Source organism: Pelodiscus sinensis, chromosome 18 (genome assembly GCF_052426305.1).
Source record: "Pelodiscus sinensis isolate ZL-2025 chromosome 18, ASM5242630v1, whole genome shotgun sequence".
In the NCBI taxonomy this organism is placed as follows: domain Eukaryota; kingdom Metazoa; phylum Chordata; order Testudines; family Trionychidae; genus Pelodiscus; species Pelodiscus sinensis.
The window spans coordinates 33737052-33758582 of NC_143069.1; the positions used below are offsets into that span (position 1 = coordinate 33737052).

At 70.1% G+C, this 21531-nt stretch overlaps 1 protein-coding gene across 1 annotated transcript; it reads left to right on the forward strand.

Moving 5' to 3' along the window:
- The first annotated feature begins 3264 nt into the window (after nt 1-3264).
- USP11 (ubiquitin specific peptidase 11) lies at nt 3265-21238 on the forward strand. Its single transcript, XM_089770179.1, is given in 23 exon segments — nt 3265-3421; nt 4271-4380; nt 4816-4946; nt 5352-5469; nt 7256-7401; nt 7579-7637; nt 7778-7877; nt 8495-8668; nt 9810-9968; nt 11865-12089; nt 14252-14335; nt 14749-14843; nt 15491-15691; nt 16347-16432; nt 16689-16931; nt 17763-17833; nt 18677-18789; nt 18877-19026; nt 19218-19333; nt 20001-20089; nt 20257-20311; nt 20314-20337; nt 20340-21238. Coding segments are annotated over 23 exon segments (2676 nt in total). The 5' UTR covers nt 3265-3332; the 3' UTR covers nt 20378-21238.
- Nucleotides 21239-21531: the final 293 nt, after the last annotated feature.

The following is a 21531-nucleotide window of genomic DNA, read 5'->3' on the forward strand; positions in this document are numbered from 1 at the left end:
GACCCTACTCCACATCCTCGACTGTTACTCGTTCAGCACTCAGTTCATGCTCAGGTGTTACTCAGCCTGCCCTGCCCTGCTCAGACATTACTCGGTGGTTACTCCGCCCTCACCTCGGCTGAGTTGAGCTTTTATTCTAGTCCCTGCTCCCAGCTGACTGGAGTTTTACTCCGCCCTTAGCTGTGGGGCCGCGCCTTCCCTGCTCCTTCCTCCGTCCGTGCAGCGTCGGCCGGAGCGCGCGGCAGGCCCAGCCGTGAAATCCCTGAGGCTGCAGCGAGGGGGGAGAGCTGGAGTTTTGGCTGTGGGCTGGGGGGCCTTGGGAACGCAGGCCAGCAGCAGGGGGGGACGCCGCCCGGAAAAGGGGCCCTGTGCTGCTAGGAGGGAGTGGGTGGGGGGGTTTCCTTGGCCCCCTTGCGGTTTGGCTGCTGACACGGGCGAACCTGGGCCTGGCTCGCGGTAAAACTGGGCAGAGGAGTCCCAGCTAGTGGGACGCTCTTGCTTCCTCAGGTCAGGGTGGGCCTGCGCTCCCAGGACAGCGGCAGTAGGGGCGGGGCGAGCCAGGCAGTTCGTCCAGGCCTGGGCGTATCCTCCTACCGTACCAGCCCCTCCGCACTTTGGCCTTAGGTGTTCCCCGCTCTCGAGCCAAACTTTGCACCGTTCTTCCTCCTGTGTTTCCCTGGCTTTACTCCACGCTGGGTCCCTCCCCAGCCCCTGCTCAGTCTTAGCCTTGATGTTACTCGGCCCTTACTCAAACAGTACTTCAGCCTTGCTCAAGTGTTACTCAGCCCCAGCCTACGTGTTACTCAGCCCTTACTCAAACAGTACTTCAGCCTTGCTCAAGTGTTACTCAGCCCCAGCCTACGTGTTACTCAGCCCTTACCCAAACAGTACTCCAGCCTTGCTCAAGTGTTACTCAGCCCCAGCCTACGTGTTACTCAGTTCTTACCCAAACAGTACTCCAGCCTTGCTCAAGTGTTACTCAGCCCCAGCCTACGTGTTACTCAGTTCTTACCCAAACAGTACTCCAACCTTGCTCAAGTGTTAGTCCCAGCCTACACGTGACTGGGCCTTTGCCCAAACAATATTCCAGGATGTTTCTGCAGCCTGGCTTAGTTGATCAGTCCTGACTCCAACAGATTTTAGTGAAATCAAATTAGTTACTACCGCCTTACTCAAACGCCACTCAGTACTGAACCAGTACTCCCCTTTTTTCTGAAATGTTCCTCCCTCCCTGCCCTGTCTTACCTTTAGATATTACTTATCCCTGCTCAGAAATTATTCGGTCCTGGATCAAGTGTTACTCTGTCCCTCGCTAGCCCTTACTTTGCCATAGCTGTTACTCCTTCCTTACTCAAAGGTTACTCGGCCTTTCCCCAGTCCCTGCTCAGTCTTATCTTAGGGGTTATTTTGTCCTTAATTCCTTACTCAAACACTACTCAGCTGTTATTCTGGCGTTACTTGTTACTCAGGCAAATCCCTCCTTGTCCCTGCTCTAGTCCAGCACTGCTCAGGATCGGACATGGGGTCCCTTTCTAGCCCTATCCTGCAGCCCCCCGCCAGACTTCCCCACGGGGGGGCTTTGTGCTCCTAGCTCCCCCTAGCAGCGAGGAGGGACGAACTGCAGTTGGAGGGGGCTAAGCCTTTAACTCAGGGGTCAAGGCCGCGGGTTTGAACCCCGCTGTGGGAGTGTTATTTTGAAGGCAGCCCGTGTCCCCCACATGGTGCACCCCCCAACTCTTGTGTGTGTGTGTGTGTATATATGTACATATCTAGCCTTTTTTATATGCAGCATGTGCTTGTGGGATGGAGCGTCTTTCTCTGCAAGAGCCATAGCCATAGTGAGAAAAAGGAGGATGCCCTCCAACTGAGCTGCAGCCACTGCTGGGGCGGGGCAGCTGGGAACAGCTGCATATAACACCGCACAAGAAAGGCTCGCTAAGCTCCTTGCGTGGATCAGAATGGTCCCTCAGACTTTCCCCCTGTTCCCTCCTCGGCCCCCTTGCTCTGATCCGTAAGGGTCAAGGTGGGCGCCCCAGGGAAGGGGTGGTCTTGGTTAACCTCTGCTGGGTTGGCCGGCGGCTGGTTCTGTGTGCACAGGAGGGAGTGAGCCCAGCCAGGAATGTACCCTGCATGGAGGGGGGGAAGTCCACCTCCAATCTCTGCAGAGAGTGAGCACCCAGACTTGATCCCAGGCAGGGGAGGTGAAGCCTAGATCCCTGTGGGGAGGAGGGAGAGAGCCCAGGCCCACGGGGGTTCTTGGGGGGGGGGGTCCAGGGGATCCTTGAGCAGGGCCCAGCATGTTGCCAAAGGGGAGCCCTGTATGGAGAGAGCCCTGGGCTGGGCTGGATTCAGTAGATTCACACCCCGCACCCCCAGAGCTGGAGGGGGGGGGCAGGGTGCCTGGGGCAGGCAAAGGGCTCCCCTCCCGGTACATATCACGGGGGCCTGGCGGGGCAAGAAATGTTCTGCGTTCGGTGTGTGGAATTATTAAAGTCTCCATGGAACCCAGGCGTCCGGTCCATCGTCCTTCCCCACCCGACGCTCATGGGGCTGGGGCCCTCTGCACCCCCACATCTCCCCCCGGGGGCCCTGCAGCCCCACATGTCCCCCTGGGGGCCCTGCACCCCCACATGTCCCCCGGGGGCCCTGCACCCCCACATGTCCCCCCTGGGGGCCCTGCAGCCCCACATGTCCCCCGGGGGGCCCTGTACCCCCACATCTCCCCTGGGGGCCCCTGTACCCCCACATCTCCCCCCGGGGGCCCTGCAGCCCCACATCTCCCCCGGGGGCCCTGCACCCCCACATGTCCCCCCGGGGGCCCTGCACCCCCACATCTCCCCCGGGGGCCCTGTACCCCCACATGTCCCCCCGGGGGCCCTGCACCCCCACATGTCCCCCCGGGGGGCCTGCAGTCCGAAGTCTCTCCCTGCCCCCCCCCCCGGACTCCACGTCTCCCCCAGGGCCTCGCATCTCCCCTGCCCCCGCGGCCTCGGGCAGGGCTGATCCCTGGCTCCCCGCCCCGGGCGGCACGCGGGGCTGTAGCTTTACTGCCACACTAGAAATGGCGACTCTGCTGCCGACGTTCTTTGCCACAACCAAGATGGCGGCCGCTCGCGCCTGCCACGCTCAAAAGGCCGGGAGAGAGTGAGCGGCGCCCCCCCCCCCCCCCCAATGCCCTGCCACACTCAAAATGGCGCCTAAAGCAGCTGGGGGCCGGGCTATTCGGCGTGGGCGTGGCCGGAAGCGGGCGGCCGAGGCTTCAGGGGGCGGAGCCTCGTCGCCGCCGCTTCCTGTTTCCGGTCAGGCCGGCGGGTGGGGGCGGGGCGCGGGCCATGGCGGCGGCAGGGGGGGTCCCGGGGCTCGAGGCCCAGCGGCGCCAGGTGGAGGCGGCGGAGCGCGGCCTGCGGGCGGGGGAGCGATGGTGAGGGGGGGCCAGGGGCTGGGGGCGGGGCTGAGGGATGGTGAGGGGGGGCCAGGGGCTGGGGGTGGGGGAGCGATGGTGAGGGGGCGGGGCTGAGGGATGGGGGCGGGGCGGGGGCCTGGCGAGCCCTGGGGGGGCGCCCTGGCTCCCCCCCCGCACCTAGGGAGCACCAGAGAACCTCCCCCCCTTACCCGAGAAGTTTAGGGGCCCCTCCCCCCAGGCCCCCTCCCCCAGGCCCACCCGACCTGTGACCACTGGGCTCCCCTGTCCCGCCCCGGGGTTCTCCCCCCCCCCCGAGGTCACTCTCGCTTGGCCCCCCCACCAGCGGCCCGGAGGGTGCACACTGCGTGGTGTGTGGCCGTTCCCTGGCCACCCTGCCCCAGAGGTGGGCGCATCGCAGCCCCTCGGGGCGTCCAGCCCGGCTGGGTCCCGTGTGCGAGAGCCCTGCCAGGAAGCCGGTGACAGCCCGGCAGTGTCCTCGCCCCGTCCCCGCCAGAGAGAGAGCCAAGTCGCTGACATGTTGCTTCCTCAGAAGTGGCTGAGGTCACCACAGAACTGGGAAGTCTCCTACCTGACTCACCAGGAAGCAAAGTCAGGACTTTTCCAGGCAGCCTGGCGTCATTGCTTCACACCTGAGATGCAGCCACCTCTGGGGTGAGGCGGAATGGCTGCTCGTAACGAGGGACAGCAGTTTGGCAAAGGAAGACAGACTCCTGAGCTTGCAGAGCTGGGCAGATGAGGTGGCAAAAGGGAACAAGGACAGGGGGGATTGGGGGCGGGGCTTGTGTGGGGGTGCACAGCTGTACTTGGGGAGGGGAGAGGCTGCAGCTGGGTCTGTCTCCCCCCCAGGTACCTGCTGGAGAATCACTGGTACCAGCAGTGGAAGGAGTACGTGGAATCGGGCGACCAGAACTCCAGCGCCTTCCCAGGGCGCATCAACAACTCGGAACTCTTTGAAGGTATCCGGGTGCCAGGACCTCTGGGTCCTCTCCTTGCTCTGGGAGGGGACTCGGAGCTAGTAGTTAGAGCAGGAGGGCCGGGAGGCAAGTTCTGTCCTGGCTCTCCAGGCTTGTAGTGAGACAGCTGGGAGTTCTGCCTGGCTCCAGGCGCAAGGTGGGTGCTAGTGGTTAGAGCAGGGGATGGCTGGGGGTCAGGAATCCTGGGTTATCTCCTGGCTCTGGGAGGGGAGTGGGGTCTAGTGGCTAGGACAGGGCGGGGCTGGGATCCAGGGTGCCTGGGTTCTCACCCGGCACGGGCAGTGGAGTGAGGTTTCCAGTCCTGTAGCAGTGAGTTCCAGAGGTGAATTCCCCGCAGTATTCTGGGAATATAGTCGTCCTGTTAGCCTGTTGGCGCTGCCCCGGCTGTGGCTGGCTAACCTGCCCCCTACCCCCTAGACCTGGAGTCGTTCCGCCTGAAGGAGCGGCTGGTGGAGTCTGAGGAGTATGTGCTGGTGCCGGAGGACGTGTGGAACAAGCTGGTGAGCTGGTACGGGCTGGAGCATGACCAGCCGCCTATTGAACGCAAGGTGAGGGCTGGGCGCCCGCCTGCAGGGGACGTCCTGGGGCCTGGGGGCAGGGGCACGGGCCTGTGGGACACGGTTGTGTGCCAGGCCCTGGGACCGTGTGTGTCACTGGTCCAGCCTGGGCTGCTTAGGGGTTGGTGCCAGGGCATGGAGAAGTCTGGGGGGCCAGCCCATAAGCCTCCCCCAATGTCCCAGGGCTGGAGGCTCTGGCTGATCCTATAGCTGACAGCGTGAGGGGTTTCCACCTGGACGCCTGGCTCCTGAGACTGTAGAGGGCAGTCCCCTGCCACTCCCCCCACTCCCTGTTCAGTCAGGGCTGGATTGTAACCTCCTGGTTTCCGTAGGGTACCATGAGGGCCCCTGGGCTGCCCACGGTGCCTCCCCCACATCGCCTGTCTCTCCCGGCAGGTGGTGGAGCTGCCCAGCACGCAGAAGGTGGAGGTGTACCCGGTGGAGCTGTATCTCTGCCAGCACAACGACATGGAGAGCCCTGGCACTGCCCAGTTCAGCCGCATGGACACCGTCGGTAACCCAAGAGTGCGGGGCTGGGGGGGCTGAACTGCCACGGTATCTGCACCCCATCAGCAGACCCTGCAGCGGGGAGCCCCATGGGTTAATGCCCTGGCTGGCAATTTACCCATCAGATCCTGCAGCGGGGAGTCCCACAGGGAGATGCCCTGGCTGGACTGTTTACCCATCAGATCCTGCAGCGGGGAGCCCCACGGGTTAATGTCCTGGCTGGCAATTTACCCATCGGATCCTGCAGTGGGGAGCCCCACGGGGAGATGCCCTGGCTGGACTGTTTAACCGTCTGACCCTGCAGCGGGGAGTCCCACGGGGAGATGCCCTGGCTGGACTGTTTACCCGTCTGACCCTGCAGCGGGGAGTCCCACAGGGAGATGCCCTGGCTGGACTGTTTACCCATCAGATCCTGCAGCGGGGAGTCCCACGGGGAGATGCCCTGGCTGGACTGTTTACCCGTCTGACCCTGCAGCGGGGAGTCCCACGGGGAGATGCCCTGGCTGGACTGTTTACCCGTCTGATCCTGCAGCGGGGAGTCCCACGGGGAGATGCCCTGGCTGGACTGTTTACCCGTCTGATCCTGCAGCGGGGAGTCCCACAGGGAGATGCCCTGGCTGGACTGTTTACCCATCAGATCCTGCAGCGGGGAGTCCCACAGGGAGATGCCCTGGCTGGACTGTTTACCCGTCAGATCCTGCAGTGGGGAGTCCCACAGGGAGATGCCCTGGCTGGACTGTTTACCCATCAGATCCTGCAGCGGGGAGTCCCACGGGGAGATGCCCTGGCTGGACTGTTTACCCGTCAGATCCTGCAGTGGGGAGTCCCACGGGGAGATGCCCTGGCTGGACTCTTTCCCCCTCTGACCCTGCAGCGGGGCGCTCTGTAGGGTAACGCCCTGGCTGGACTCTTTCCCCCTCTGACCCTGCAGCGGGGCGCTCTGTAGGGTAACGCCCTGGCTGGACTCTTTCCCCCTCTGACCCTGCAGCGGGGCGCTCTGTAGGGTAACGCCCTGGCTGGACTCTTTCCCCCTCTGACCCTGCAGCGGGGAGCTCTGTAGGGTAACGCCCTGGCTGGACTCTTTCCCCCTCTGACCCTGCAGCGGGGAGCCCCACGGGGAGATGCCCTGGCTGGACTGTTTCCCCGTCAGATCCTGCAGCGGGGAGTCCCACGGGGAGATGCCCTGGCTGGACTCTTTCCCCGTCTGACCCTGCAGCGGGGAGCCCCACGGGGAGATGCCCTGGCTGGACTCTTTCCCCGTCTGACCCTGCAGCGGGGAGCCCCACGGGGAGATGCCCTGGCTGGACTGTTTACCCATCAGATCCTGCAGCGGGGAGTCCCACGGGGAGATGCCCTGGCTGGACTGTTTACCCGTCAGATCCTGCAGCGGGGAGTCCCACGGGGAGATGCCCTGGCTGGACTGTTTACCCATCAGATCCTGCAGCGGGGAGTCCCACGGGGAGATGCCCTGGCTGGACTGTTTACCCATCAGATCCTGCAGCGGGGAGTCCCACGGGGAGATGCCCTGGCTGGACTGTTTACCCATCAGACCCTGCAGCGGGGAGTCCCACGGGGAGATGCCCTGGCTGGACTCTTTCCCCGTCTGACCCTGCAGCGGGGCGCTCTGTAGGGTAACGCCCTGGCTGGACTCTTTCCCCCTCTCACCCTGCAGCGGGGCGCTCTGTAGGGTAACGCCCTGGCTGGACTCTTTCCCCGTCTGACCCTGCAGCGGGGCGCTCTGTAGGGTAACGCCCTGGCGGCAGTCCCTCGGGTGAACACTCCCCTCCCCGCAGACACGGTGCTCCAGGAAGCCCGGCGCCAGTTTGAGGTGCCCCCTGAGGACGAGACTCGGCTCTGGGTGAAGAACTCAGACGGATCCTGCGAGCGGCTCCGGAACATCCACATGACGGTGCTGGACGCCTGCCTCAGCACGGGCCAGGTAGGGGCGGGGCGCCGGGGGGGGCTTAGCCAGCGGGTGAGCTCCCCTCTGTCAGGGCTGGACGTTAGGGGACGCTGTGCTGCGGGGAGGGGAGGGGGCTGAGGGTGCTCTCCCCAGCAGTGGGGCTGTGCTGGGGCCGGCGGCTTCCCTGACGTGGCTGCCCCTCGCCTCCCCCAGGTGGTGATAATGGAGACGCGGAACAAAGATGGGACCTGGCCCAGCTCTCGACCCGTCATGTGAGTGTCGCTTTCTGGCGGGGGAGGGGAGGACCGGGGGGGGCTGCGTCTCGGCCCCGGCGGTGTCATGTGGGGCTGGGCCTCGGGGGCTGCGTGGGCAGGGTCCAGCCCCCCTCACGGCCGTGCCCTCCGCTCCCCAGGCGGAACTCCGCGGAGGACGAGGAGCTGTACAGGGGGCAGCCAGGGGTCTGCGGCCTGACCAACCTAGGCAACACCTGTTTCATGAACTCCGCCCTCCAGGTAGCATCTGCGCCCGGCTCGGGGAATCCCCCTGGGGGCGGCCCCGCGGGGCTTGTGACACGCAGCAGAGCAGTTCTGCTTCCATGGGGGGCTCAGCGGTTAAGGGCTGCGCTCTTCCATGATAGGAATGGAGGGTGGGGCCAGGAGAGGAGGCAGGGGCTGGGAACGGGGGGGGGGGGAGGGGGGGGGGGGTGTCACAGGGGCAGGAACTCGGGGGGCAGGAGTTTGGGTGGCCGGAGGCAGGGGCTGGGAACGGGGGGTGACCTGGGGGGAGGGTGTTGGGTGGGGGGGGGTGAGCAGGGTTGGGGGTGTCACAGGGGCAGGGACTCGGGGGGCAGGAGTTTGGGTGGCCGGAGGCAGGGGCTGGGAACGGGGGGGGTGACCTGGGGGGAGGGTGTTGGGGGGGGGGGGGGGTGAGCAGGGTTACGGGTGTCACAGGGGCAGGGACTCGGGGGGGGGGGGGCAGGAGTTTGGGTGGCCGGAGGCAGGGGCTGGGCACGGCTGGAGTTGAAAGGCGGCTCCATCCTGCCCCCGGCTCAGGGAGGGAGTGAGGCCTGCTGGTTAGAGCAGGGGGCTGGAGTACCCCCCCGCAGTCGCTGACCCCCCCCCCCATGCAGTGTCTCAGCAACGTGCCCCCCCTGACGGAGTATTTCCTGCACAACCACTACCTGGCCGAGCTCAACTTCTGCAACCCGCTGGGCATGAAGGGCGAGATCGCGGAGGCCTACGCCGACCTCCTCAAGCAGCTGTGGTCCGGCCGGCACCGCGCCATCGCCCCGCGCGGCTTCAAGGTGCCCCCGCCCCCCCCAACACCCCCCCCAGAGCCATCGCCCCGCGCGGCTTCAAGGTGCCCCCGCCCCCCCCCCAACACCCCCCCCCCCCCCCCCCGAGCCATCGCCCCGCGCGGCTTCAAGGTGCCCCCGCCCCCCCCAACACCCCCCCCCGAGCCATCGCCCCGCGCGGCTTCAAGGTGCCCCCGCCCCCCCCAAAACCCCCCCCCCCCCCCCCCCCGAGCCATCGCCCCGCGCGGCTTCAAGGTGCCCCCGCCCCCCCCAACACCCCCCCCCGAGCCATCGCCCCGCGCGGCTTCAAGGTGCCCCCGCCCCCCCCAAAACCCCCCCCCCCCCGAGCCATCGCCCCGCGCGGCTTCAAGGTGCCCCCGCCCCCCCCAAACCCCCCCCCCCATCCCCGCCCCCCCCCCCCGAGCCATCGCCCCGCGCGGCTTCAAGGTGCCCCCGCCCCCTCCCAACACCCCCCCCAGAGCCATCGCCCCGCGCGGCTTCAAGGTGCCCCTGCCCCCCCCAACACCCCCCCCCGAGCCATCGCCCCGCGCGGCTTCAAGGTGCCCCTGCCCCCCCCCCCCCCCAACACCCCCCCCAGAGCCATCGCCCCGCGCGGCTTCAAGGTGCCCCCGCCCCTCCCAACACCCCCGCAGAGCCATCGCCCCACGTGGCTTCAAGGTGCCCCCGCCCCCCCCCACCCCCCCCCTCCCAACACCCCCCCCAGAGCCATCGCCCCACGTGGCTTCAAGGTGCCCCCGCCCCCCTCCCCCCTCCCAACACCCCCCGCAGAGCCATCGCCCCATGTGGCTTCAAGGTGCCCCCGCCCCCCTCCCCCCTCCCAACACCCCCCCCAGAGCCATCGCCCCACGTGGCTTCAAGGTATGTCCCCGCACCCTGCTCCTCTCCCAGTACCACCTGGGTTCAGGGTGCCCCCTCCCCCACTGCTCCGTCGCACGGCGCGGGTCCAAGGGGCCTGTTGTCCGTCCCCGCTGCCCCCCCCCAGCCTGGCATCACCACGTGTATTCAGGCTGCCTGGCCACACTGTGCCCGGCCCTACCCCTCATGCTCTGCCCCCCCTGGCCGGGGGCGGGCCCCATTGGCTCCCCTCTGGCGCAGGGCGGGGGCTGACCCTGGGCGGACTCTCCCGCAGACCAAGGTGGGGCACTTTGCCTCCCAGTTCCTGGGCTACCAGCAGCACGACGCCCAGGAGCTCCTGTCCTTCCTGCTGGACGGGCTGCACGAGGACCTGAACCGCGTCAAGCGCAAGGAGTACGTGGAGCTGCGGGACGCGGCCGGCCGGCCCGACCAGGTGAGGGGCCGGGGGAGTCGGCTGTGGGGCAGGCCGGCCCGCCCAGGTGAGGGGCCGGGGGAGTCAGCTGTGGGGCAGGCCGGCCCGCCCAGGTGAGGGGCCGGGGGAGTCAGCTGTGGGGCAGGCCGGCCCGACCAGGTGAGGGGCCGGGGGGAGTCGGCTGTGGGGCAGGCCGGCCCGACCGGGTGAGGGGCCGGGGGGAGTCGGCTGTGGGGCAGGCCGGCCCGACCGGGTGAGGGGCCGGGGGGAGTCGGCTGTGGGGCAGGCCGGCCCGCCCAGGCGAGGGGCCGGGGGGAGTCGGCTGTGGGGCAGGCCGGCCCGACCAGGCGAGGGGCCGGGGGAGTCGGCTGTGGGGCAGGCCGGCCCGCCCAGGCGAGGGGCCGGGGGAGTCGGCTGTGGGGCAGGCCGGCCCGCCCAGGCGAGGGGCCGGGGGGAGTCGGCTGTGGGGCAGGCCGGCCCGACCAGGCGAGGGGCCGGGGGAGCCGGCTGTGGGGCAGGCCGGCCCGCCCAGGCGAGGGGCCGGGGGGAGTCGGCTGGGGGGCAGGCCGGCCCGACCAGGCGAGGGGCCGGGGGAGCCGGCTGTGGGGCAGGCCGGCCCGCCCAGGCGAGGGGCCGGGGGGAGTCGGCTGTGGGGCAGGCCGGCCCGCCCAGGCGAGGGGCCTGGGGGAGTCAGCTGTGGGGCAGGCCGGCCCGCCCAGGTGAGGGGCTGGGGGAGTCAGCTGTGGGGCAGGCCGGCCCGACCAGGCGAGGGGCCGGGGGAGTCAGCTGTGGGGCAGGCCGGCCCGACCAGGCGAGGGGCCGGGGGGAGCCAGCTGGGGGGTGTGGCCGGCCCGCCCAGGCGAGGGGCCTGGGGGAGCCAGCTGGGGGGTGTGGCCGGCCCGCCCAGGCGAGGGGCCTGGGGGAGCCAGCTGGGGGGTGTGGCCGGCCCGCCCAGGCGAGGGGCTGGGGGGAGCCAGCTGTGGGGCAGGCCGGCCCGCCCAGGCGAGGGGCCGGGGGGAGCCGGCTGGGGGGCAGGCCGGCCCGCCCAGGCGAGGGGCCGGGGGGAGCCGGCTGGGGGGCAGGCCGGCCCGCCCAGGCGAGGGGCCTGGGGGAGTCAGCTGTGGGGCAGGCCGGCCCGCCCAGGTGAGGGGCTGGGGGAGTCAGCTGTGGGGCAGGCCGGCCCGACCAGGCGAGGGGCCGGGGGAGTCAGCTGTGGGGCAGGCCGGCCCGACCAGGCGAGGGGCCGGGGGGAGCCAGCTGGGGGGTGTGGCCGGCCCGCCCAGGCGAGGGGCCTGGGGGAGCCAGCTGGGGGGTGTGGCCGGCCCGCCCAGGCGAGGGGCCTGGGGGAGCCAGCTGGGGGGTGTGGCCGGCCCGCCCAGGCGAGGGGCTGGGGGGAGCCAGCTGTGGGGCAGGCCGGCCCGCCCAGGCGAGGGGCCGGGGGGAGCCGGCTGGGGGGCAGGCCGGCCCGCCCAGGCGAGGGGCCGGGGGGAGCCGGCTGGGGGGCAGGCCGGCCCGCCCAGGCGAGGGGCCGGGGGGAGCCGGCTGGGGGGCAGGCCGGCCCGCCCAGGCGAGGGGCCGGGGGGAGTCGGCTGTGGGGCAGGCCGGCCCGCCCAGGCGAGGGGCCGGGGGGAGCCGGCTGGGGGGCAGGCCGGCCCGCCCAGGCGAGGGGCCGGGGGGAGCCGGCTGGGGGGCAGGCCGGCCCGCCCAGGCGAGGGGCCGGGGGGAGTCGGCTGTGGGGCAGGCCGGCCCGCGCAGGCGAGGGGCCGGGGGGAGTCGGCTGTGGGGCAGGCCGGCCCGCCCAGGCGAGGGGCTACCAGGCGGGGTGCGGGTATCAGCTGCGGGCCCTGCCCCACTGGTGGTCCATGCGGTGGGACCCGGTGGAGCTGCCCCCCAGCCTGCCCTGCCCTCGCCCCGCAGGAGGTGGCGGAGGAGGCCTGGCGGAACCACAAGCGCCGGAACGACTCGGTCATCGTGGACACTTTCCACGGCCTCTTCAAATCCACCCTGGTGTGCCCGGCCTGCGGCAAGGTCTCCGTCACCTTCGACCCCTTCTGCTACCTCAGCGCGCCCCTGCCCGCCAGCCAGGAGCGAGCGCTGGAGCTCTTCTTCGTCCACATGGACCCCCGCCGCAAGCCCCAGCAGGTGGGCCAGGGCCGGGCCAGAGGAACAGGGGCTAGTGGTTAGAGCGGGGCGCTGGGGGGCAGGATGCCTCGCGCTGGGGTGGCAGTGGGGTGCAGTGGTTAGAGCTGGGGGCTGGGGGGCCAGGATGCCTCGCGCTGGGGTGGCAGTGGGGTGCAGTGGTTAGAGCTGGGGGCTGGGGGCCAGGATGCCTCGCGCTGGGGTGGCAGTGGGGTGCAGTGGTTAGAGCTGGGGGCTGGGGGGCCAGGATGCCTCGCGCTGGGGTGGCAGTGGGGTGCAGTGGTTAGAGCTGGGGGCTGGGGGCCAGGATGCCTCGCGCTGGGGTGGCAGTGGGGTGCAGTGGTTAGAGCTGGGGGCTGGGGGCCAGGATGCCTCGCGCTGGGGTGGCAGTGGGGTGCAGTGGTTAGAGCTGGGGGCTGGGGGCCAGGATGCCTCGCGCTGGGATGGCAGTGGGGTGCAGTGGTTAAGAGCTGGGGGCTGGGGGCCAGGATGCCTCGCGCTGGGATGGCAGTGGGGTGCAGTGGTTAGAGCGCTGGGGCTGGGGGGCCAGTGGGGTGCAGTGGTTAGAGCGCTGGGGCTGGGGGGCCAGTGGGGTGCAGTGGTTAGAGCAATGGGGCTGGGGGGCCAGTGGGGTGCAGTGGTTAGAGCTGGGGGCTGGGGGGCCAGGATGCCTCGCGCTGGGATGGCAGTGGGGTGCAGTGGTTAGAGCTGGGGGCTGGGGGCCAGGATGCCTCGCGCTGGGATGGCAGTGGGGTGCAGTGGTTAGAGCTGGGGGCTGGGGGCCAGGATGCCTCGCGCTGGGGTGGCAGTGGGGTGCAGTGGTTAGAGCTGGGGGCTGGGGGCCAGGATGCCTCGCGCTGGGGTGGCAGTGGGGTGCAGTGGTTAGAGCTGGGGGCTGGGGGCCAGGATGCCTCGCGCTGGGATGGCAGTGGGGTGCAGTGGTTAGAGCTGGGGGCTGGGGGCCAGGATGCCTCGCGCTGGGGTGGCAGTGGGGTGCAGTGGTTAGAGCGGGGGGCTGGGGGGCCAGGATGCCTCGCGCTGGGATGGCAGTGGGGTGCAGTGGTTAGAGCTGGGGGCTGGGGGGCAGGATGCCTCGCGCTGGGGTGGCAGTGGGGTGCAGTGGTTAGAGCGGGGCGCTGGGGGGGCAGTGGGGTGCAGTGGTTAGAGCTGGGGGCTGGGGGGCAGGATGCCTCGCGCTGGGGTGGCAGTGGGGTGCAGTGGTTAGAGCGGGGCGCTGGGGTGGCAGTGGGGTGCAGTGGTTAGAGCTGGGGGCTGGGGGGCAGGATGCCTCGCGCTGGGATGGCAGTGGGGTGCAGTGGTTAGAGCTGGGGGCTGGGGGCCAGGATGCCTCGCGCTGGGGTGGCAGTGGGGTGCAGTGGTTAGAGCTGGGGGCTGGGGGCCAGGATGCCTCGCGCTGGGATGGCAGTGGGGTGCAGTGGTTAGAGCGGGGGGCTGGGAGGCAGGATGCCTCGCGCTGGGGTGGCAGTGGGGTGCAGTGGTTAGAGCGGGGGGCTGGGGGCCAGGATGCCTCGCGCTGGGGTGGCAGTGGGGTGCAGTGGTTAGAGCTGGGGGCTGGGGGCCAGGATGCCTCGCGCTGGGGTGGCAGTGGGGTGCAGTGGTTAGAGCGGGGGGCAGGGTTCTGCACTCTCCCGGGGGGGGGCCAGTGGGGTGCAGTGGTTAGAGCGGGGGGCAGGGTTCTGCGCTCTCCCGGGGGGGGCCAGTGGGTTGCAGTGGTTAGAGCGGGGGGCAGGGTTCTGTGCTCTCCCGGGGGGGGGGGGCCAGTGGGGTGCAGTGGTTAGAGCGGGGGGCAGGGTTCTGGGCTCTCCCGGGGGGGGGGGCCAGTGGGGTGCAGTGGTTAGAGCGGGGGGCAGGGTTCTGCGCTCTCCCGGGGGGGGGCCAGTGGGGTGCAGTGGTTAGAGCGGGGGGCAGGGTTCTGCGCTCTCCCGGGGGGGGGCCAGTGGGGTGCAGTGGTTAGAGCGGGGGGCAGGGTTCTGCGCTCTCCCGGGGGGGGGGGGCCAGTGGGGTGCAGTGGTTAGAGCGGGGGGCAGGGTTCTGGGCTCTCCCGGGGGGGGGCCAGTGGGGTGCAGTGGTTAGAGCGGGGGGCAGGGTTCTGCGCTCTCCCGGGGGGGGCCAGGGGCGGTCTCTGACGCTGTCTCCCCCCGCAGCACAGAGTGGTGGTGCCCAAGGCTGGCAAAGTGCTGGATCTGTGCCTTGCCCTGGCCAAGCACACTGGGGTGCCAGCGGAGCAGGTGGGTGCCCGCGCTGGGCGGCTCGGGGGGGAGGGGCTGCTCCCTGGGGGTCAGACAGCCCCTTGCAGGAGCCTCGGCAGGGAGCCGCCCTCCTGGGGAGCCCCACTCGGCCTGCGGGGGGCCCCGGTCCTTGCTGGTCCCTAGGGGCCACACTGCATGGCCATGGGGGTGCACCCCGTAGGGGCCACCATGTTCCCTGCGGCCCCGGGCAGCTGGGTAGCACTCCCCCCGGGCAGCCCCACTGCAGGAACGGAGGGAAACTGAGGCACAGGCTGGGAGCATGAGAAAATGCCCGTTTTGTTGTGGGTCGCTGGCTCCCAGCGGGCCCCAGGGCGGGTGGGGGGGGCAGGGGGGGGCGGGGGGCGGTGCTGGGGCACTCCAGGGATGCTCAGGGCTGGCTTCCCCCCCCCCAGATGATGGTGGCCGACGTCTTCAGCCACCGGTTCTACAAGCTGTACCAGGCGGACGAGGCGCTGAGCGGCATCCTCGACAGGGACGACATCTTCGTGTGAGCGGGGGGCCGGGCGAGCCGGGGGGGGCTCCGCTCCAGGCCTGAGGGGCGCCACGGGGGGGGGGGCGGGCGAGCCTGGGGGGGCTCCGCTCCAGGCCTGAGGGGCGCCACGGGGGGGGCCGGGCGAGCCTGGGGGGGCTCCGCTCCAGGCCTGAGGGGCGCCACGGGGGGGGGGCCGGGCGAGCCTGGGGGGGCTCCGCTCCAGGCCTGAGGGGCGCCACGGGGGGGGGGCCGGGCGAGCCTGGGGGGGCTCCGCTCCAGGCCTGAGGGGCGCCACGGGGGGGGGGGCCGGGCGAGCCGGGGGGGGCTCCGCTCCAGGCCTGAGGGGCGCCACGGGGGGGGGGCCGGGCGAGCCTGGGGGGGCTCCGCTCCAGGCCTGAGGGGCGCCACGGGGGGGGGGGGGCCGGGCGAGCCTGGGGGGGGGGCTCCGCTCCAGGCCTGAGGGGCGCCACGGGGGGGGGGCCGGGCGAGCCTGGGGGGGGGCTCCGCTCCAGGCCTGAGGGGCGCCACGGGGGGGGGGGGCCGGGCGAGCCTGGGGGGGGGGCTCCGCTCCAGGCCTGAGGGGCGCCACGGGGGGGGGGGCCGGGCGAGCCTGGGGGGGGCGGTGTGGGGGGGGGCCACGTCTCAGCGCGCTCTCCCCGTAGGTACGAGGTGGCGGACGTGCTGGCGGAGCCGGGGGGGTCGCTGGTGCTGCCCATTTACCTGCGGGAGCGGGCGCCCCCCCGCGACGGCACCAGCGACCCGGCCTACGGGGTGGTTCTGTTCGGGCACCCGCTGCTGGTCTCCGTGCCGCGGGCGCAGCTCTCGGGGGACGCCCTCTACGGCCTGCTGCTGGACCGGCTCTCGTGAGTTCCCCCGGCCCCCGCCCTGCCGGTCCCTGATCTCTTCCCCCCGCCCCAATCCCCCCCCACTCCAGCCCCTCCCTCTCCCCCTAGGGAGCCCCCGCCCTGCTGGTCCCTGATCTCTTCCCCCCGCCCCAATCCCCCCCCACTCCAGCCCCTCCCTCTCCCCCTAGGGAGCCCCCGCCCTGCCGGTCCCTGATCTCTTCCCCCCGCCCCGATTCCCCCCCCCCCCCCCAGACTCCAGCCCCTCCCTCTCCCCCTAGGGAGCCCCCGCCCTGCCGGTCCCTGATCTCCCCCCCCGATTCCCCCCCAGACTCCAGCCCCTCCCTCTCCCCCTAGGGAGCCCCCGCCCTGCCGGTCCCTGATCTCCCCCCGCCCGATTCCGCACCCCGACTCTAGTCCCTCCCTCTCCCCCCAGGGAGCCCCCGCCCTGCCGATCCCCGATCTCCCCCCGTCCAATTCCCCCCTTTCCCTCCAGGGAGCCCCCACCCTGCGGATCCCTGACACCCCCCCCCCCTCGACACTGGCCCTGACCCCTCCCCCCGGGGAGCCGCCGCCCTCTGGATCCGATTCCTCCCCCCACCCTGCTGAGCGACCGCTGCCCCCGAAGTGGGGACCCTCCGCCCCGTTCCCGGCTAAGGCCCGGCTCTGCTTGCAGGCGCTACGTGAGGCGGCCGGAGTCGGGCTCGGAGGAGAGCGAGGAGGAGGATCTGTACAGCCCCCGGGCCAACGGGCTGAGCGAGGGTAACGGGACTGGGGGCCCCACGGCGTGAGGGGCCGGAGGAGCAGACGTGCCCCGCTCTGGGGCAGCCCATTGTTCCGTTTGGGGGAGGGGCTTGAGCCAAACGCCCCCCCCAGTGGATGATGGCGCTGCCTCTCCCCTGCCCCTCGGCTCCATGACACCAGTGGGGGGGGCACGGGGGGTGTCATGGGTAGACCTGAGGGTCTGCTCAGCGGCAGGGGGGCTCTGGCTCCGCCGCTGATGGCGCTGCCCCCCCAGGTGAGGAAGAGGAGGCGGCACTGGGTGAAGGCCTCCCCAGCCAGGCCGAGGAGGAGGAAGGGAGCAGTGGGAGTTCGGGAGGCCCCCCCACCCCCTCCCCGCCCCAGGTGACCCCGCCCCTCACCGCCAACCGGCCCAAACGCAAGTGCCGGCGCCAGCGGCCGCTCTTCACCCTGCGCGCGGTGAATGCCAACGGGACCAGCGAGCGCCCGGCCCTGCCCGGCGAGGGCCTGCCACTGCACGGTGAGCGTGGGGCGGGCCGGCTTCCTCAGGCCTGGGGGGCGCTGCTCCCAAAATTGCCCACGGTGGGGACTGGCAGGCTCAGGGGGGTGGGGATGGGTCCTGGGGGCACCGCAGGGCAGGAATGGCAGATGCGGGGGGTGGGGCAGGGTGGGTCTGGCAGGCTGGGGGGTGTGGGCCTGGGCCCCAGGGGTAGGGTGGGACTGGCAGGCTCGGGGGTGCGGGCCTAGGCCGTGGGGGCGTTGTGGGGCAGGGTGGGACTGGCAGGCTCGGGGGGGGGGGCAGGCCCTGGGGCCATTGCAGAGTAGGGCGGGACTGGCTGGCTCGGGGCTGGGGCCAGGCCCTGGGGGCGTTGTGGGGCTGGGTGGGACTGGCAGGCTTGGGGGGTGGGGCCAGGCCCTGGGGGCGTTGTGGGGCTGGGTGGGACTGGCAGGCTTGGGGGGGGGCCAGGCCCTGGGGGCGTTGCAGAGTAGGGCGGGACTGGCTGGCTCGGGGCTGGGGCCAGGCCCTGGGGGCGTTGTGGGGCTGGGTGGGACTGGCAGGCTTGGGGGGGGGCCAGGCCCTGGGGGCGTTGCAGAGTAGGGCGGGACTGGCTGGCTCGGGGCTGGGGCCAGGCCCTGGGGGCGTTGTGGGGCTGGGTGGGACTGGCAGGCTCGGGGGTGTGGGCCTAGGCCCTGGGGGCGTTGTGGGGCTGGGTGGGACTGGCAGGCTTGGGGGGGGGGCCAGGCCCTGGGGGCGTTGCAGAGTAGGGCGGGACTGGCTGGCTCGGGGCTGGGGCCAGGCCCTGGGGGCGCCGTGGGGCAGGGTGCTGACTGAGTGCCTCCCCTTGCCCAGCCCAGCCCTACATTGCCATGGACTGGGACTCGGACATGAAGAAGCGATACTACGACGAGGAGGAGGCCGAGGTGACTGTGACCCTGTTGCGGGGCGGGGGGGGCATTGACCCCTGGAACTTGCCATTGCAGGCATTGGGGGTGTGCCATGGCCAGTGTTAACCCCTGGGACTCCCCGCTGCGTGCTCTGATAGTGTCATGGCTAGAGGGGTAACACCCAGGACTCTCTGCTGCAGGGTGGCGGGGGGGTGCCATGGCCAGAGTGTTAACCCCTGGGACTCCCCGCTGCGTGCTCTGATAGTGTCATGGCTAGAGGGGTAACACCCAGGACTCTCTGCTGCAGGGTGGCGGGGGGGTGCCATGGCCAGAGTGTTAACCCCTGGGACTCCCCGCTGCGTGCTCTGATAGTGTCATGGCTAGAGGGGTAACACCCAGGACTCTCTGCTGCAGGGTGGGGGTGGTGCCATGGCCAGAGTGTTAACCCCTGGGACTCCCCGCTGCGTGCTCTGATAGTGTCATGGCTAGAGGGGTAACACCCAGGACTCTCTGCTGCAGGGTGGGGGGTGCCATGGCCAGAGGGGTAACCCCTGGGACTCCCCGCTGCGTGCTCTGATAGTGTCATGGCTAGAGGGGTAACACCCAGGACTCTCTGCTGCAGGGTGGGGGGTGTCATGGCCAGAGTGTTAACCCCTGGGACTCCCCGCTGCGTGTTCTGATAGTGTCATGGCTAGAGGGGTAACACCCAGGACTCTGCTGCAGGGTGGGGGGTGCCATGGCCAGAGGGGTAACCCCTGGGACTCCCCGCTGCGTGTTCTGATAGTGTCATGGCTAGAGGGGTAACACCCAGGACTCTGCTGCAGGGTGGGCGGTGCCATGGCCAGAGTGTTAACCCCTGGGACTCCCCCTTGCCCACAGGGCTACGTGAAACACGAGTGCATGGGCCTGGCGCAGCGGCGGCCGCCGGTGAAGCTACGCGAGTGCATCGAGCTGTTCACCACCGTGGAGACGCTGGAGGAGGAGAATCCCTGGTGAGAGCAGGGCTGGGCTGGGCTGGGCTGGGAGGGTTGGACCAGCACGTGCCAGCGCCTGGGTTCACCCTCCCCCTGCCCCCCCAGGTACTGCCCCACCTGCAAGCAGCACCAGCTGGCCACCAAGAAGCTGGACCTGTGGGCGCTGCCCGAGGTTCTCATAATCCACCTCAAGCGCTTCTCCTACACCCGCCTGGCCCGCGAGAAGCTCGACACCCTCGTGGAGTTCCCCATCCGGTGAGCGCTGCGGCTGGCTCTGGGGCGGGGCCGCGGGGGAACGGCTGCTTGCAACAGGGGCCAGGAAACCGACAAAATTGCCAGCCATGGAACTTCCTGGCGGCCGGACAGGATCCCTGGGCTGGGGGTGTGCCAGGATCGCCTGGGCGTCGGCCCCACAGCGCCCCACAACTGCTCTTCTGTCCATGCAGCGACCTCGATTTCTCTGACTTCATTATCAAGCCCCGGACAGCTGTGGCACCTGCGCCCCACAAATACGACCTCATCGCCGTGTCCAACCACTACGGGAGCCTGCGCGATGGGCACTGTATGCACAGGGCAGGGGCTGTGGGGGCAGGGGCGAGGGGCGCCGGCGGAGCGGGGGGGCCATGGATTGGGAGTGAGGAGTACGGGCTGATCTGGGGTATCCTGGAGGTCGTGGATCGGAGCAAGGGGGGCTGTGGGTCGGGAGGGAGGGGCGCCGGCAGAGCTGGGGGGGCCATGGATTGGGAGGAGGAGTACGGGCTGATCTGGGGTATCCTGGAGGTCGTGGATCGGAGCAAGGGGGGCTGTGGGGCGGGAGGGAGGGGCGCCGATAGAGCTGGGGGGCCGTGGGGCGGGAGGGAGGGGCGCTGATAGAGCTGGGGGGCCGTGGGGCGGGAGGGAGGGGCGCCGATAGAGCTGGGGGGCTGTGGGGCGGGAGGGAGGGGCGCTGGCAGAGCTGGGGGGCCGTGGGTTGGGAGGGAGGGGCGCTGGCAGAGCTGGGGGGCCGTGGGTCGGGAGGAAGGGGCGCCGGCAGAGCTGGGGGGCCGTGGGTCGGGAGGGAGGGGCGCTGATAGAGCTGGGGGCTGTGGGTCGGGGGGAGGGGCGCCGGCAGAGCTGGGGCCGTGGGTCGGGAGGGAGGGGTGCTGATAGAGCTGGGGGTTCCTGGGGGCTGTGGGGCGGGAGTGAAAGCTGCTGTGGATTCTGGGGCTCATTCTTCGCCCCTCTCCCAGACACGACCTTCGCCCGGAACAAGGACTCTGGCCAGTGGTTTTACTTTGACGACAGCAGCGTCTCGCCTGTGGCCGAGGCTCAGATCGAGGTAGGTCCGCCCTCGGGTGGTCAGCCCAGGTCTGGGCCTCCTGCCCCCTTCCCAGCATGCCCTGCTGCCTCCCCCAGGGGACGCGGTTCTCCCACCAGGGCCTGCTGTCAGTCCAGTGGGTCCCGCTCCTCCCTGCATGCCCTGCTGACTCTGCCTCTCTTCCGCAGTCGAAAGCCGCCTACGTCCTATTCTATCAGCGGCAAGACAGGATCCAGCCCCCGGCCCCTCCTGCTCCCGACCTCCTGATGCTGGGGGGGCTGCCGCAGCGACTCCATGGAAGTGGATTGACCCCTGCAGCGTGTGGGGGGGGGGTGGGAGAGGAGCCGGGGTCCCCCCACGCTTGACCTCAGAGACTTGTCCGTTAAGATCTCAGGCTTGTGCTGATGGGCGGCAGCTCCCCCTGCCAGCTCAGGGGACCCTCTTTCTACCACTGGGGGCTGCCCTCAGCAGCTTCTAGGGGTGGGGGAACAGCAGCTGGTGCCAGCATTTCACATGGGGCCCCTCCTTGCCTTGCCCCCCATCTTGTGGGAGGGCGGGGGCTGTCTGGCTCCTGCCAGGTGCACAAAGGTGGGTGCGTTGTAGGAGAATCCCTTGACTTGATGGCACCCAAGCAATGGGGCTGGGCCACCCCCATCACCTGTCTTCCCCCTCCCCCGTTATCCCGGGCTAGGGGCTTCCCTTGTCTGCCTACAGCCTGGCGGAGGGGTGCCGCTGGGTCTGCACCCCCTTCCTTCACCTCCTTTTGGCACTTTCAGCCTCCCCCCTCCCAGCTACTATGTCAATGTGGCTCATTCTGGCCTCTGAGTGGAGCAATAACCTCTGTATGCACATGGGGGGGGCCCCTACTGCCAGCAGCCCCCCCCTTACCACTGAGATCCCGGGGGTGCTGTGGCTTTATGACCAGAGCACCAGCACTAGAAGGGTTAATCTCCCCTCCACCCCGCACCCCCCACTTTCAGGGTTGTACATAGTGCCCGTGGGGCAGGGCCACATGCCTGCAGGGCACAGAGGGGGATGTTACCCAGAGTCATGGGGGGGGGGTGAACCCCTCCCCCTCCCCTCATTTTGTGCAGATTCCTTTGTTTTTTGGAGAAAGAAAAATATTTTTGGGAATGTGGCAAAACTTGTACATAAAAGAGATTCCTTTTCCTGCTGCGCTGGGCTCCTTCCGCCGCCGCCTCCCCGCCCCCGCCTGCACCGCCTGCCCCTTATCCCCCCACCGGCACCCCCTTGTCTCCCCCCCCCCCCCCCGCCTGCACCACCTGCCCCTTATCCCCCCACCGGCCCCCCCTTGTCTCTCTCTCTCCCCCCCCCCCCCCCCGCTTGCACCGCCTGCCCCTTATCCCCCCACCGGCCCCCCCTTGTCTCTCTCTCTCTCCCCCCCCCCCCCCCGCCTGCACTGCCTGCCCCTTATCCCCCCACCGGCACCCCCTTGTCTCTCT